General features: G+C 34.3%; 1 protein-coding gene across 2 annotated transcripts in view; it reads right to left on the bottom strand.

The window, feature by feature from the left end:
• Nucleotides 1–17,535, bottom strand: part of KIAA0825 (KIAA0825 ortholog) — a 352,289-nt gene that overhangs the window by 179,003 nt on the left and 155,751 nt on the right. For both annotated transcript variants that reach the window (XM_036226108.1, XM_036226109.1), the window contains 4 exons: nt 14,303–14,711; nt 10,103–10,262; nt 5,962–6,120; nt 4,042–4,136 (listed from right to left, as the gene is read on the bottom strand). In XM_036226108.1, the coding sequence (XP_036082001.1) occupies nt 4,042–4,136; nt 5,962–6,120; nt 10,103–10,262; nt 14,303–14,711 (823 nt within the window). The remainder of the gene's footprint in view (nt 1–4,041; nt 4,137–5,961; nt 6,121–10,102; nt 10,263–14,302; nt 14,712–17,535) is intronic.

The raw sequence follows: 17,535 nt of genomic DNA, 5'->3' as shown, positions 1-17,535 counted from the left end.
CAAATGTCAAAGGAGTTCTGACTCTGGAGTAAATAATAGACTGTGTTGCTGAAGAGGTAATGGCTTGAATTGGATAGATGAATTAAAAATAAAGACTAATGTTCTGTGCTTTTAATCTGAGCCAAATTTTACATAATAATAAAAACAGATATTTTAAACATACATAGCTTAATTAACCTGATTTTCATCCAAATTTGGAAAATGAATAGAATGAATATGTATGTGGATAATTTTTTACTTGAGATTTCCAGAGTGTACTTCTGGTACCTACATGACTATTGATCATTTAGAGAATCACATTTATCTTTTTCTTAAGCTTGGTTAACAAAATCAAATAAATTTCACATATATTAACAGTAAGTTGTATATAAATTGCATTGTGTGTTCCCCACCCAGGGTTAGATTTCCTTCTGTCACCAGATATTTAACTCCTTTTGCCTCTATCTCCCCCTGAAAATTACATTTAGAGAATGGGCACTGTGTGCTCATCTGTCAGGAGCTTTTTCTCTGCATTCCTTTTTCCTCATTTGTTTATTGATTAACTCAACAAATTTTACTCAGAGCCTATTATATGCCCAAGAGTTGTTCTAAGTACTGAAGACAGAATAATAACCTGGGCAAGGTGCTATTTTTGTGGAGTTTATAATCTACCCTGAAGGGGCAGGATTTGGAGACAATAAGCAAACAGAAACTAAGATCTCAGATAGTGATAACTCAATTAAGAAAGCACAGTAGAGTAAAATGCTAGAGTGACTTGGAGGGTAACTTTAGATGAATGATAAGGAAAGGACTTTCTGAGGAGGTAACGTGTGCCCCAGATGGACAAGATGTCACCAGTCATATGAAGAGCAGAAGGAACTACAATCACAAAGACCAAAAATGGGAAAGAACTTGGAGAATCCAAAGAGTAGAAAGAAGGCAATGAACTTACAATATCATGAATTGGAGGGAAATGTTTTGAGGTGAAGCCTGATAGTGAGAAGAGGGCACATCTCTTCCAAGGATTCAGGCAGTCACTTCAAGATTTGTTCTGCTTTTGGAGTCAGCACAGAACCAGCTTGTGGAACAAAGGTCAATATTTTCTCAGATACAGATATTGTTGGCATCAGGAATCTTCTGTTCAAGTGCTCGTCTCTTGAGTCTGTCTCCTGGGTGGTTCACCTGGCCTTTAGATCATCTCCTTGCTGATTTTCTCACTGTCTTCCAGATCTGTGGGGGCTGCTGCCTGATGTCTGACCTGATTCTTATTTTGACCCTCATTATTGGTTTAGGCCTGGAGTCTACATAACCTTGGAATAGGTAAGTAACCTCAGGTGTAACCTGACTGCTCCATTCCCCACCTCGAACTTCCTACTAACTTTGACCTTTACTGCTCCTTACCTGACCAGATACTAAAGTTGCTATATGCTTGCTAGAGCTACTACTTCTCTAAGTATGTATTGTATTTTCGACTTTCAAAAATACTTCAATATACTTTAATACTCCTGACTGTGTCAATAGTCTCCATAAAGTAGATATATAATTATCTTTATTTCATTTTAAAAGTGAGAAAATCTAAAGTCAAATAGTTCAGATAACTTTCCTACAGCAAGCTCACAAGACTGGCCCGAGAACCCAGGAATCCTGCTTTCTCATCTCCAATCTGTTTAGGGGTTGAGGAAAATCTGGTTTACTCCAGAAACTGGGGTCTTGAGAGAGTAAGTCCACAGATGGCTTGCTTATTATATTGAATTTGAAGACCAGACACAAAGGAATTTATGAAATAGAAAGGATTCCCTTCTCAACTCCTTTCATTTTTGCATATTCAAGTTTACTTTTCTTCATAATCTTATGTCCTCAGAAAACATTTGCAGCCCCATATGAACACTAGACCATAATGCAGAGATTAGCATATATTACCAATTAAAGAGAGAAAAAAGAGAACGAGTTGTTTAATTGCCCAGTATGTTCCATTGAGCTGCTGGGTTTTCTTCTTTAGCTCTGCCCACCCCCAAAGGTCACAGTTGTATGTAAGAAATTATCATTTTGCAGATATAGGATGGCACATAAAACTCTCATTCTAAAAGTTCAATGTTCTGTGGTCTCATTTTCAAATAGGCATTATCAGATAACCATGTTGTCAAAAATTCAATGTGCTATTTTTAAAAAATCACCATTTTCAGATAAGTCCAAACAAAAGTCTCTAAGAGAAAAATCCAGAAACAACTTTCTTAATAGTTCAATATTAATCGAGCCTCATAAATATTATCATGAAAATAAATGGGAAAGTGCTAAAAGAAATGAAAAACTCTCAGGTGTCTTTCATCCTTCTAAAGCAGATCAGTTATGTTCCTTGTAGCTTGTGGTATGTGGTTGTTTGGAGTTGGATGCTTTTCATATCATTCTTTAAAAATCTAAGGCTCTTATTAAGATGAGATCCTAGCTGTTTCTATTAAAATTTCATGACCTTTTTCCAAGAGAACTGTTACTTCTGACTAAATTTGTGGGAGTTTTTTCCCCACTCACTCCTGAACATAGTATCTCAGGAAAACAGACTTTAATAGCTATTGACCTAATTAAAGTGTATTTAAAATTGTTAAACAAAAATAACAATATGTAATTTTGGTGAAAACACAAATTCACTTCAAAGTCAATAATATTCAGAGCAAACACATTAAGTTTTAAAGGATGTACCCCAGAGTACCATTTGGTGGACTGAAAACAGCAATTCACAGATGAAAAAAACTTCGTAACACACGATACAGTTAATCTACATAAACCCCAAACTTTCTATATAGCAAGAAACAAATGACTTACCTTTCCTAGTTTACTTTCATATATACATTTAATATTTATATAAACATGTAACCAAGGGTTCAACATGAAACCTGGTCTCTCCTCCACAATCCCCACCTCCTACCTCTCCAAGCAACTTTGGTACAGGACAGGAGCACCTCTAAGATGCATTCTAGGCTTCTGCCTGCCACGTAGTAAGTTTGCTGGGAGAAGGCACTACCCTTGATGGGGAAGCTTCTGAATTATTCAGTTTTATCCATGATGGTTGGGTGAACTTCATTTGGGGGTAAAATATTAGAAATACCATTATAACTACACATCTAAGCTACAGTTATTATTAGCAATAAAGCTGCCTTTTTTTTTTTTTTTAACATTTGCCTGGGAAATACTGGAATCTCTCTCAAGATATTTTCCTATGTGCCTCCAGATTTCTCAACGATAATTTGAAAATTCTACTATACCATTATCATTATTGTCTTTCAGAAAAAATGATACTTAATATTTTTTCAAAAAGATATAGAAATACATTCTACATCACAAAGATTATACAGAAGATATTTTTCATACATAAATATAAGCAATAGATATTTGAACAATAAAAGGAGCTCACACATATATCTTATGTGAAAATATCATATGTAATAGAGAAATCCAATTCACACTTTTCACTGGAGACTTTAAAGGTATTTAAAAAATGTTAATTGATCCAAAATATAAATAAAATATTTATATTTTTGTGCAAAATAAACTACATGTGTAGATGCCTAGTCTGAAATCATATTATTTTATTGGGATATCCTGGGGTATATGTGTATGTGTGTCTATGTGTGTGTAAACTAATATGCAACTAAGGCTATAGCAAAACGGTGCCAAAAAACTGGCTGAAAAAGAAAAAATTCAGTCATAACAGTTTTACTTATATGTTTCCACTGATTGGACTAGTTGATTTGGCTTGGCATTTTGTACGCATTCATTAAACTGTTGTAAACAAAGGCATAGTATTATAATGACTCAAGTCAATAACTTTTGGTGTATACAATATTAAACTATTATATACTGAAAGTCAAAATATTTAAAATTCAGAATAAAATCAACTAATTTCATTTCAGAAAAAAAATGTACTCTTTTGCAAATGCTTACTATGTAAAGACAGCATTTATAAAGTATACTTTATATAATTTCAGATATATACCTATATATATCCTATATATAAAGGATATGTAAATCCTTTTCCCCCAATCCAATTCTCCAAATATTCAATCTTACCTGTTTTTGAGCAGCACACTGAAGGTCATTTTATCCAGTCCCAGATAATTTGGCAGCAAGTTTGACCAATTCCAGTTCCATTTTGTGATGGCTGACTGTTGATAAATGAGAAGATGCTATTGTTAGTTATTAATCAGAGTTAATATGATCAGTAAATTAAAGCTCCAGCTGTGATAGACTAACTAAGAAGGAGGGGGGTCCAGAATAAGGACTTAGACAGATAACATCAATCATGTCCACAGAAGAAGGTTTTTATTCCAATAAGACAGCAATTAATTTATAAATCCATTTGGGGATGTAGTCATTATTTATAAAAATATAAATCAATTTCTTGAGTTGTTATTCCTCCAAGTACTAATGGTATTTGCCCAACAAGTTTCTCTGAGAGGACAACTTTTTGAAAAGTAAAGCAAAATAATTGGCAACTTAAAATAAATTTAAATTTACCATTACATACCTGATCTTTTTCATATATCACTATATAGTTTGTTAGCGCCCAAAAGTTTGATTTAAAAAAAAAAAACTTGGATGTGCTACAACTCAAATTATAACACATTGCTTAAATAGACTGTGATATTAATGTTATCTTTTTGGTCAAGAAAATGCTGTAAAGAGGAAATTATAAGAACTTGTGAATGTAAATAACAAATGATTCTTTTTTTCTCATTTAATTGATAATTTCATAATAGTAAGGGAAAAATTACTGTAAAAGGTAATTTCATATTTCAGCACTGAATAAAATAAGCCATTTATTTAAATGAAGTGAAGATAATTTAACAGCTACAATGATTATTTATGGTTTGGAGCAAACCAAGTTGTAACTTGGGAAAGTAGCCCATAAACTCAAACTTATACAATATATTTGATTGTAAAGTATTATAGATGCTTATACTCCTTAAACTAAATAGTTTTGATAATAAGAGTCCAGGCTGATGTTTAAAATCCAGCAAGAACTATGCCCTGTCACCTGCTGATTAATGGAGCACCACAATCCTGTCATAGAGCAGGAGAATTCTGCCCCGGGTTGTCAGCATTTGAAGGTCTTATTCTACTACAGTATTGATGAATGTAGACCTGGGCTGTAACAGGCATGGTAAAAATATTATCTGCATCCCGAATTAGGCCACTGTTTTAATTCTTATTTTCATCAGAGCTCTAGGTCAAGCAATCCTTCTCTTCTGCCCTGTTAGATCAAATAGTCTGTCAAGAGGCTTCTCAGAAAAGCTATCAAAAGAATGAAAAAAGCAAAAGCCACTTTAGATTTCTAATACTTTGGCATAAAGATGATGTTTTTAATATAACTACTGAAACATTCGGCTTAAACAATGGCATAATCTGACATTTAAAAATGTGTGGCGTTTATCACATTGACTTTATTCTAACCATCCTGACTTTAAGATCATTAGCAACTTTATTTTAAATGCAGATACTGTGTTTAGGGTTATAAAGAAGCGAATTTACCTTTTGCCATTTAAAATAGAAGCACAATGCTCTATTTACAATTAATTTTAAACTATTTTATAATTTACCTGATAATTTGATACATTCCTAAAGATTCCAAGATGTTTTGTGAGTGTGAGTATTAGGGGATAGGGGTGGGAAGTGAGGGGGAGACTGTTACAAAATGCCTGGATTTTCAGGCCTTCTGCAGACACAGCCAAACAGATGTTCCCTCTGCCCACAGTAAACTGACCTGGCCAGAAGCTAAATTTTACACACTAAACATATGAATCAGTTTGATAAATAGAAAGATGGTAAAATAACTTCTTGAAAGTCAGTTTGTCCAGACCATGCAAATAAATACAAGGTTTCTTGCTTTCTGGCAAAAATGTTTATAAGTAATTATTCAAATACAAACCAATTTTTTTTTTACTAGTGTAAAGAAACCACACAATTAAAATTAAATTTACCATTACATACCTGATCTAGCATGTTTTCACTAAACGCCCTGTACACATGAAAAGGGTTAAAGGCAGAAGGCTGATCCTCCACACTCTTCAAGGTTGTTTTTAAAGGTCGGGTGGGTAATGGCTTTTCCTCGGAACTATTCATGGAAAACAGCTGTTCTTTTAAATACTCCTTAAAGGGAAAAAAAATATTACAAGTCGTTGTGGTGGGAAACATATATTCTTTTCAAAAATAAACTGATCAATATCCAAATCTACTCTTTCAGCACATATGCTAGATTACAGTGTATTACTTGCCTCCAGACAGAATGCATTTTCAGAAGAAACAAAGCAGAGTACCAATCAGCTTTGCAATAAACCCATCAAAAACAGTTTCACCTAATATATAGAATAGATTAGAAAAGCATTTAACAAGTTCTCACATAAGGAATGTATGCTCGATATATCAGAATCTTTTTAACAGTCATTGTTTTGTCATTGGTTCTTGTGTTAACATGTCTGGTTACCAAAACTTAATTCAGGTGCACGATTACTCACAGTACAAGACCGCTTATTCATTTATTAAGTGTACGTGCTACCTACTCCATTCTCAGCAGCAGAGCACTAAGGACTCTGATATTTTATTACAAGCAGCCTCACTCTATGTAGAATTAATTATAATGCAAGCCCCTAAACTATTTCCATGCTGTGGCCTGAAAAATATCAAGGTACAATAAGAGCTCAAAATATGGAATTCTAATCCCCCAACTGCCAGTAATAGGCTAGGCAAAAAAGTCAACCTACTCATTATACTTCATTTTCCATACAAAAGTAAATAAGGTGAATAATCTTAATCTATTTTATAGGACTCTTTCTGGAAAACGACAAACAAAAATGACTAAAAGTTTTTCACTAACTATCATATCAAATGCTTATTGTTAATAAGCAAGTCACTTAATAAATAAAATAATATAAATGTTCTCCTAATTTTTAACATGTCACTATATAATTTTTTTCTTCAGGGTTAGGATTAAGACTAAGTTCACAAAATTGGAGCCAAAAAGAACTTCAGAAGTTTTCTAGAAAACCCTTGTTAACTCTAAATCTGAAGTGCAGATCAGCCTAATCAGCCTCACCTGGGAGCTTGTTAGACAGAACCTCAGATCCGACAAATTCAGAATCTTAGTGTTAAGATTTCCTAGGAGATTAGTAGACATATGAAAGTTTGGGAAACTTTAGCTCACATCATGTCCAATGGTTGGCTCTGAAAGGTCAGGGGACAAGCCTGAGGTCACTCAGGGATGAGGGTTAGAGTTGGGGAAGAAGCCACAAGTCCGGTTCGGATAACTGTGCTTTTTACCCCTGTGCCTCTATAACTTCATGAATAGAGAATGCCCACTGTATTTACTGTGAAAGGAAAATTTCAGATCCCAAAACCTTAAAATTCTAAAGAAACCACTACTTAACAATGACATTGATTTCTTAAGCTTGCTCATTGTAGATCACATCTCTTTTTAAAAATCAATTCTGTAGTATCTGACACACACACACACACAGGTTCTTAATATTAGATAATGACAAAACTGTCAGACAACAATTGTATTTCTAGATTTAGATTTCTTAAAAGAAATAAAATTTTTTCTATTACAATTTCTGAAAGTAAAATTTTAAAAAGGAATAAAATGGTCTCCTTTCATTAGAAAAACTGCTTTGTTTTGGCTAATAAGCTTTCTCACTGATTTCCTTTCACCTGACCATATTTGGGCTGTTTTCATTTCCACAATTCAAAATAGAGAAAGTGCTCTGTTGGTAGCTGTGAATACAGTGGTGTTTTCTTCTTCGTTAATTTCTCTGACCCCCTCTGCTATATCGACACCTGTCATTACCTCTTCTTAAAAGTCTCAGATTTTCTGTTACATTGTTTTAACCAGATTTACTGCTAATCTGGTATATTTCTTTAAAAAAAATGTACTTTTTGAAAATCCTTGTGCAGTTACATCAAAGCTTATTTCTCTACCCATTGTTTCCCTACTTCTCTCCACTGAAGAGCTCCACCGGTCTCATGACTTCAACTACCATACTCATTGAAGACCACCAAATTTATAGCCTCCCTCATCTGTGCTCAGGGCCAGGATCTTCGATGACTAATAATGGCTTTTACACTCATTCATCTTACCTTTATCTCAAAGATAAACATTTTAAAACTCATTTTCTCTCATAACTTTGCTCTCTCTCGATGGCACACTCATTCTTCCCCTCACCCAGGCCTATACCTATAAATGATTCTGTTTTTATAATACCTTTGCAAATACTTAGTAGCATACCTGAACATGCCAAAGACTCATAAGGCTGCTCATAAAATGAAAACACATCACAATGCGAATTCACCTACAATATAAGAATACCTCGCAGTATAAAAGCAACCACAAGTATTATACTAGTCACTTAATGATCTTTGCATTATTTGGGTTTACTGCCTGCATTGTTTTAGTAGTCACAAGGCAACTTTACTACTTACTTTGGTTCTAGTCTTACATTTTTCCTCTTACCTTTGGGTACTGTGTCTCACTGAGCACAAGAGACAAACCGAGTACTTAGCTCAACATCCCATCTGATAGACATTGCCATAACAGTAAGTATGTTCGGTTGTAATGAAATCATACCTCTGAACTTAATTGATCAAAATGTGGTGGTGCCCCAGAAAGGAATCTTACTGCATTAGATCTCAAAATATACGTGTTCAGAACAATGGCCTCAGAGTTCCATGAGTTCCACAAGGAGAAAATAGCCTTTGGATCTCCTTGAATATCCAACTTAATTTCTGTCGATTTTGCTTATTGGTGATTATTGACCTTTTCTGTTATGGAGCTTGTAAAAAGGAGACTAGTCTGTCAGAATGGCAATCTATACTAGCCATTGCTGTCTCAAAACTACAGTAATGCCATTTTACTATGGATCTGAGTGAACCCTACTGCTACATCTGTTTTTCAGTAATCACCAGTTATTTTGGCCAATTTGGTGGCCAGGTGGACACACCAATAAAGACTTTCACAGTGGAGGTCTTTCAGTTAGTCAAGGCCAGGAACTGGAGTTTCCCAGTTCCCCAAACAAGCTTTAAGGAATCATTAGCAAGAATGAATAGGTTGTTTTACTTTATAACAATTACATACTGAGCTCTAGTCCCTGAGGTGATCCTTCTCAGGTGATCATTGAATACACTATTGTTACATCACCTGTTTATTGACTAGTTGATTAGCTCTCAGAAAGCTAGGTAGCAAGATTTACTTAGAGTAACTTTCAGGTAGGTAATAACAGGAAGAACATTTATATTACTCAGCTGTAAAATGTTGTGATGGAATTTAATTCACTACTTGAAAATTTACGATTTTGGGGGATAAAACACTACATCTTCACATCATTCATGTTATACAATTTTTACTATTCCAAAAAACACATTCATGTGTTTGTAAATAAAACCATAATTTTATTCACATTAGATATCATATTCTAATTCAGATACATATGCTCAAATTAAAAACCTAATTACTGAGCAAACTTGTATTAATTTAAGTAGATAACAGAGTCTTGCTCTTTACATTTTTGCTAAAACAGCCAGAAACAGGCAAGGTCAGAGGCTTAACCCAGCTGAGAGGTGGACAAGCATGACAGTGGTTCTCACCAGTGTCTGTGCATTAATGCATTTTTCTTGGGTTAAGCTATTTGCTCTCTAAAATGGTTCAATATTCTTCTGAAGTTTTCTCATTATGTAAGAAATTTCCAACTTTACCAACACAAATATGATGTCTATAGAAGAGAAACAGCTCTCTTTAGAAAATTCTTCATTTCACAAACACTAGATTTTAACATCAGCTTAACAGTCACAAATGCACAATTCAAAACTATACCTCTAGTCTATAGGATTCAGAGCTGAACTGAGTTTATGAGCCGTGTTATTGTTTAAACCGTATAAATAAAACTTACATTCTTTCGGTGAAGCTTCTGCTGTACAAATGCAGAACAGCCGGGGCTGAATAGATTCTATTAATAATGTAATATTGAGTTTGGTATTGACTTTAAGAAGTATTATCACCTTCTTGACTAACCCTTAGCTGCCAGCAGACGCTGCCTCAGGCCAGTACACACCTAATTGCTCGGTAAAAAGGCCGTTTCCCTACCTCATTGAGCCGCATGATGTGATAAATTTGCCTCAGGTACTCGCTGCCACCTGGTTTGTGGCAGATATCCAGGACCATCATGTTTATTTTCTGCTCAGTCAGTTCAAGAGCAATATCTCCTTCTTCTAAGGCTGTGCTTTTCTCTATTGCCATAAATGTACTAAATACAAAGAAAGCATATACATATCAGTGATGAAGAATTGTAAAGATGGAAAATAAGCAAAGAGATTGTGGAGAGTAGATGTAAGTCTCATATTCAAAGCACCCATAAAGACTTTGCTCAAATAGGTAAGCCTTCCCAAACCGCTGCTGCTCGTATAAACAGTTCCTTAGAACTAAGCATCTGAAAGCATTTTAAAAAAATGAATCATTTCTTTTAAAACATTTCTTTATTGCATTTATACTCCTATCTATAAAACATTTTCCCATTACTACAATTGTTGAAATTGCTATAATCATGGGATGAAAACAAAACATTTCTTTCTTAAGAACATGTAAAAAATAATTTGTATTTTCTCTTTGAGGATAAAAAGTATCTTTAATGCCAGAAATAGCTTTGGTATTCTCTCTTTTGTAGATTCCTCTTTACACCTGTCTTAGAACACATTAAAGACTAATTAAAGTGTCAAAAGGGGGAGCATGTTATGCTAAATATAGGCTGGGTGTTTCCTGGCAGTGTGCTTACCACTGGGTATTTTAAATTGGCCTTTTGACACTTGTTGCCTTTTAAAAATATTTTCCTGTTTCTTCTCGTTACAGATACTTAGCAAAAGTCACTATTATTCTTCTGGGAAAAAGGTCTATTATCACTACACCAGGAATGTGCAACTTATATTTGTGAAACATTTCTTTTCTAAGAACTCACATGCTCATTGATTTTAAACATTATTTACATAGTAATAGTGGATGGCATATTTTTTAAATTCCTAAACTATACCAGTACAAAATAAATTGTGATATTCAACTTACATCATATATATTCCACACTAATTTTCTAATTGCAATTGATCATGTTAGGCTTTGCAATCTAAGAAAACCAAGAAAAAGCATGTTTCTCCACTGTGTCCCAGATAGATGAAATTTACTGTGGTGTAATCAGCTATATACTGCAATTCATTACTAAGATTTTGCCATGATTATAAAATTAGTTCTGCTAAGAGTCAGTGCCGCTGACCTGAAGACTGAACCAAATGATACCCAGCTGCTGGGCATTAACTTTTATATTGCTTCCACATGTAGCTTCAAACACCCTTCTTTTAAAAAAATAAAATTAAAACTTTATGATCATATAAGCTGGCTAAAAAAATAAAGCAAATCCTACTTTTAGAGATTTTTATTAACTAGAATAAATCTTTAAACAAACAATCAAAAAGACCTTGTTTCAATAAAAGAAGTTTGTAAATATCTTGAAGCTGCATATAGGCTGAAAGCAAAATTTCTTGTCAGGATTTGTAGAGGCTGACATTGTAAAAGTTGAGACTCTCTGACAAAGGAGTGCCTCAGTGTCAGCCCCCGAATTGTATCCTTTCCTGTCCATCACTGTGCAGGTGAAGCAAATGATTGGATTCAGTCAATGCTATGATTAATGAGTTCCTCTCTGGATTTGGGACTGCCTATCAATCATGTCATTAGGGAGAATGTGCCCTGAAAGAGGCAGACCTTAGCCAAGGAATAACTGCATTAATCTTAATCTGTATATGCACCCAGCCAGCCAAGTCAGGGTCACCATGATGAAAAACAATAATCTTCAACTCGACAAATTACTTTGCAAAGACAGACATTTCTTTACTTTTTAGGCTGTGTGTTCTCTAGAATCTAAGTTGACTGTTTACAGCTTGAGTGTTACTACAAAGTGAAGGTTATTTTAATGAATAGTAATGCTTTCAGGCAGTATGCAAGACAAGCAAGCTTACAGCTGCCACCTTTCCACTGCAGTTATTTTTACAATTTCCATAGAATCAAAGTTAAATCTGGATGCAAGTGAAAGAAATCTAGCTAAATGATATTGTATAGCTCCAAGATAATCTTCATGGAAAATTAAGATTTCATTTATCTTAACAGAAGCAGCATTTAGTTTAAATGCTTACATTCTCATAGTTAAAAAAACATATAGATGGTAAAGCCAAGGCAACTCTCCACCTATACATAGACATTCTGGTTTTAAATATATTTTCTTTATGGTATGGTATAGGTCTATGAAATAAATGATTATTTATTTATGAGAAATATGTAAAGGTGGAAGTTTACTTGTATATCAAACACCCAACTTGAAATCAAAGTCAATAATGTTATTACAGCACTCAAATCCTGGAAGAAATTATATCTAAAGTGAGTTTATAAGTCAAATTTAACTCTTTCTAATAAATAGAATAAATAACTTTAATTTGCATTTTCATGAGAAATTAAGACATAGCATTGTGCTAATTACATAACTACATACTATATATTCAGAATCTTTGAGGGTTGTAAAACATTTTTAAAAATCGGCAATTCTCCATTTTGGATGCATATTGCAGCAGATTGCTAATCAACCAAATATTAGCTGGGCAACTCCATTCATAGGAGATACTAGATGTGTTGGTGCTGTTTATAAAACAACAACAACAACTTAAACTAAAATTGACTCTTAAGGAAACAATTTTACTTATGGATTCCTATATAGAGTCCTAGATGTATGGCTGAGACATACTTTAAACTGATCTTATTGCAAAAGGGGCTCCCAAATCAGCCGTACCGTAAATCTAACTGTGTAACTATAGTCAGTTCCGCTATTTTTACTCTTCTTCTTTTCTCTCCCTTTTATAACCACTGGCATGGATAATGACAATCTGGCCTTAATCTTTTAGTCATTGGATTAGAGCCTGTAAATTGGTATCGAATGTAAATGTGAAGATTAAGAGAGTCACTGTCACTGCTACTAAGCTTTTGCCTGACTGTTATTGTTATTCCAACCTGTAGGACATCCCAGAAGTAAATGTCTAGAAATCAGTATGACAAGACCACAAAAATCATAATTGCTGGCATCTCCTCGTTTGGACTAACATAAAGTCTTACATATCAATATAAATCAGTAAAGAGTATTTGTTCTAACACTAACCAGTGAATTCAATGTATTTTAATAGTTTATAAATAACAAATGCTTACTAGTTCTAGGTTTGATGCTAATAACTATGAATGTTATTCAATTTTTCAAAACAACTCTATCGGGTTGGTGTCATCCCTGCAAATGAGGCTTTGAGAGATTTGAGACAACTTGCACAAGATGGCCCACTTATAAGGGATTTGTATTTGCCCATCTGATTCCAAAGCCTGAGCTTTATTACAACCTACCTGTACTAGGAAAATTAACAACCTGTAGTCATTTCAGGCAGACAGTTATAATAGTATCTGCTAGCAACGTGAGTATATTTTAAAAGAATGGGGTCAATGTGTGTGAGTGGTAAAAAAAAAAAAAAAAAAAAAAGGCCCCGGTTTGGTGATCTGTAGACCATATGAACCATAATTCCTTTATCCATATTATGCAACTCTATACTGAAGACTAATTTTAAGACAGGAGGACTCTATGTACATATTTAAATTCATCAGGGACTCTTAAAAATCTCTGCAATACCACAAATCACTTAGCTCTTGGTGACAAAGCTATGAGAAGGCTGACATTTTCATAAAGAAACAGCTGGGTGTGTTTATAGCTCAAGTGTGATATGCCCCAGTTGCCCTCTGGGATTCTTACATTACCAGATGAAAAATGTGTACCTTTTTGACAATCAGGTACACAGAAAGCAATAAAAAGCCTTTTATATCCATTAATTCCTTCTTAATTTAATCTCCATGCCCAATCCATTTACGGAATGCTCCAGGCTATCCACTAGATAGATACCTGTTTGCACACTGAAAAGGAGTGAAACCAAATTCTCCTGGGTTTAACTACTACCCTTTTAATCAGAAACCTTAAGATGGTGACAAAACAAGTATAATGTTCCAGTGTATCAATGGGGTTCAAATTTTAATAAGACAAGGAATGTCTAACAATCCAGTTTTTAATGGAATATTTATCTTTTTTTCGATAATCATCAAAGTTCCCATGAAGTTACCAAAATGACCATTGCTGGCTATCTCACAGATTTTGCTGTTGTTGTTTATTGGAGATGTTGTTATTGTGAATGTATTTGATGAAATTTAGTGAAAGAAAAACTACTTTACCATTCAGTGCTCAATTTCCTTGCTTTCAGTAATTGGCATTCAATCCAGTTGGGTTTTTGCTGTTCAATGCTCTGTATGACCTTTTGGGTCATTTGATTAGGGCTACTTGTCTGCTCTCCCATGATGCTTTCCAAACACTCACAGATTAAACCAAGTTTCTCTTTACTCCATCTGTCAAGGGAGGCACCTGTTAAAAGTTCCACAGTGTTTCCATCCTCAAATATCCGACATATAATTACAATCAAGTTCCAGACAAGCAGGCTAGCTTTCTTCAAGTCAACAAAGTTTTTTGACATTTTCTTCTCAGACAGAGAAAAGAAGTATTTAATTGGGGGAGGCAAACATGCAATCACCGTAGGTAACTTGCTGATTACAATAGATACTGCCTGAGCAGCAAGCCTTGTGAAGCCTGGGGGGGGAAAAGAGAAAGAAAAGGTATGATTAATATTAGCATTTATGTTCCATTGCTGTGTTGAGTGTTGTATGGGGATGTCTAATTTTTGTGGAGAAAACTGTCGAGAAGAGTAAGTGCTTGACATATTCCTACAGAACTCTGCTGGGGTCCCCTGCAGCACTGCCTAAAATTTCCCAAATGTTGAGTTTATTTTTTTCTCCCATGAATGAAGATTAGCAAATTTAGAATTATTATTTATATTTTTATCTATTAAGACTGCAGGTTTAAAGAGCCCAGATGTCTTCAACTAATAAATGCAAAGACACTGCTGCTGGACCTCTTTGTGGCCTTTACTTCCACAAGCCTTTCTTCTGCTCCTTTGGAATCTATGTCAGAATCATCACTGCTTGTGTCATAACTTTTAGTTCTTAGCCCAAATGTCATCTCCTCATAAAACCTTCCCTCACCATCCCATCTAAAGCAGTTTCTTTACACTTTTCCTATTCCTGCCCAAGTCCCTCCCTGTCATTAGGCCCTATTTTGTTGCTCTTATTATAGCATTTATCATCACCTGATAATCTTCTCCTCTGTTTGTTCATTCTCTGTCACCCTCCACTAGACTGTAAGCTCCACGAAGCCATTGCTGTATCCCAGCACTTAGTACCTCATATGTAATAGTCATTCAATAAATATTTGTTGAATAAATGAGTCCACCTACTGCTTCATGGGTACCTCTATTTGTCTTCTTCACTTCTCTGTATTCCATGCTAATTTCACTTCCTCCTAACACTTTTTCAAGGTTGATATTTGCTAAGAAGTCCTTGGCCTATTGACCAATGATTCTATACACTGTCCTTTGCTAGGTGTTATTTCTCTGCACAATTTACTAATACCCTCTGTCTAAATCAGGGTTCCTCAATTTTGGAACTAATAACATTTTGGGCTGGATACTTCTTTGTTGTGAGGAGCTGTCCTGAGCATTATTGGATGTTTTAGCAGGATCTCTGGCCTACACCCACTAGATGCCAGTAACATCATCCTCAGTTGTGACAACCAAGCACTGCCAAATGTGTCCCAGGGGCAAAATCTTCTCTGGTTGAGAATCATTTTCTAGATGATTCAGGAATCCTCAGTCTTGGTCTTTCTCCAGGATAGCAATCCAGGCCTTTTTCCAGGGTACAACTTCAGCTCCCTGGTCAGTATTCCATTCTTCTGCCCTGGTCATCATTAATTCACTATAACTAAAACCAAATTCATTGTTTTCCTCAAAATATGGCTTGGCCCTCCTTTTAGGGTGTAAATATCTCTACATTCTCACATGGAATGCCCTCTCTCCTCCTAGGTCATCCATATTCTTCAACTCTTATTTCAAAGTCTTGTCCTCCTATGGATTTATTCGAACATATTATTCATATGACTATTTTGGTAAGTAGAGCCATAATGTGCCATATTGTATCATCTTTTGTATTATCATCGATTATTGTTTATGTTATATTGTTATTTATGTCTTCATGAGTTATCCTTACAAGTAGACTGAAAGCTCCTTGAGAGCATGGAGAAAAATCTCGTTGCTTCTTAAGTATCCCACATGCCAGACACAGTGTTTTAATCCACTTTGTATGTAAATGAATTTGAAACTTGGAACTAAGTGAGAAATCAAAAGATCATAGCTTTGAGTTCTTCAATAAAATATTCCTTACTCTTGTTACTTAACAAAAATTATGAAACAATGTGAAAGATTTTTCAAGGCATTTGTGACATTTAAAGAAGTCATTCTGCTTTTAAAAAGTACAAAGCTCTCAGAAAACATGCCTAGTCTAGTGACTCCTCAGATATTCATGACAACTTAAGAATCATTTTAAAAATTAACTAGAGTAGTCTTTATAAGTTTGTAAATTGGGTCCAACATATATTTGAATGATCTCATAAGAGTACTGTATTAAATGAAATAATAAACGTGAAAGCATTTAGTTTGGTACTTGGTAAAAAATAGTTCCTCAATGAATATTTTCCTTTTATTCAAATTAATATGCTTAGATGAGGCTTAAAATATAGATAAAACAAATTAAGAGACTCCTTTGTGACCGCAATTCTATGTGTTCTGCAATTATTTGAAATATTTTATACTTCTTTATGTGTCTGGTTCTCAAACACTCTATTCATGTGTTTGTCTTAAAAAATTATTACTTATATAACATTTATCCTAGAGAGGGTTTAACCGCAGATATCAAGTAAACATTTGACAATCAAAGTAGATATCAGGTATAGATAACCAATTCTCTTCACACCTGCACTTCTGATATTTTATAAAATCTGAGGACTTCAAGTACAAGATCCCCAACTACTTCATTAAAGCATAAGGCAAATTCCAATCAGAACTTTTAGGCTGATGATAAATTAATAAACCCATTCTACTAATCACAGGGGCTCTGAGTCTAAGATGATGTTAACAACACTCCGGGGATGTATATTTTAAGAATGCCACACATTTATTTTTCTGTCTTTATTGAAATAAGCTGACTTCTAGCTACACTATATATATATGTAATATATTGTAAGAGCCATCCCAATTTCAAAGCTGATAAAGTGTGAAAAAATGTGTTTTAGAATAAATGCAATGTGATATGTATATTTATATATTTATTATTTCTTCCTTCCTATGCATGAACTCCTGGCTATAATAATATATTTTGTGAATTATAAAACATGCAAAAGGGAAATTTATAATGAATGAAGACAAAATAATGTCTTAAAATTTATTTAAAATTGTGTTTATTAATTATATAAAATGTTAATAATAATTTATCGAGTAAGCATAATGTGATTTAACATGCTTCGT

This window comes from Rousettus aegyptiacus, unplaced genomic scaffold, assembly GCF_014176215.1.
Source record: "Rousettus aegyptiacus isolate mRouAeg1 unplaced genomic scaffold, mRouAeg1.p scaffold_m13_p_8, whole genome shotgun sequence".
In the NCBI taxonomy this organism is placed as follows: domain Eukaryota; kingdom Metazoa; phylum Chordata; class Mammalia; order Chiroptera; family Pteropodidae; genus Rousettus; species Rousettus aegyptiacus.
The sequence above is the reverse complement of the archived record's forward strand: the minus strand, read 5'-3'. Positions and strand labels throughout refer to the sequence as shown.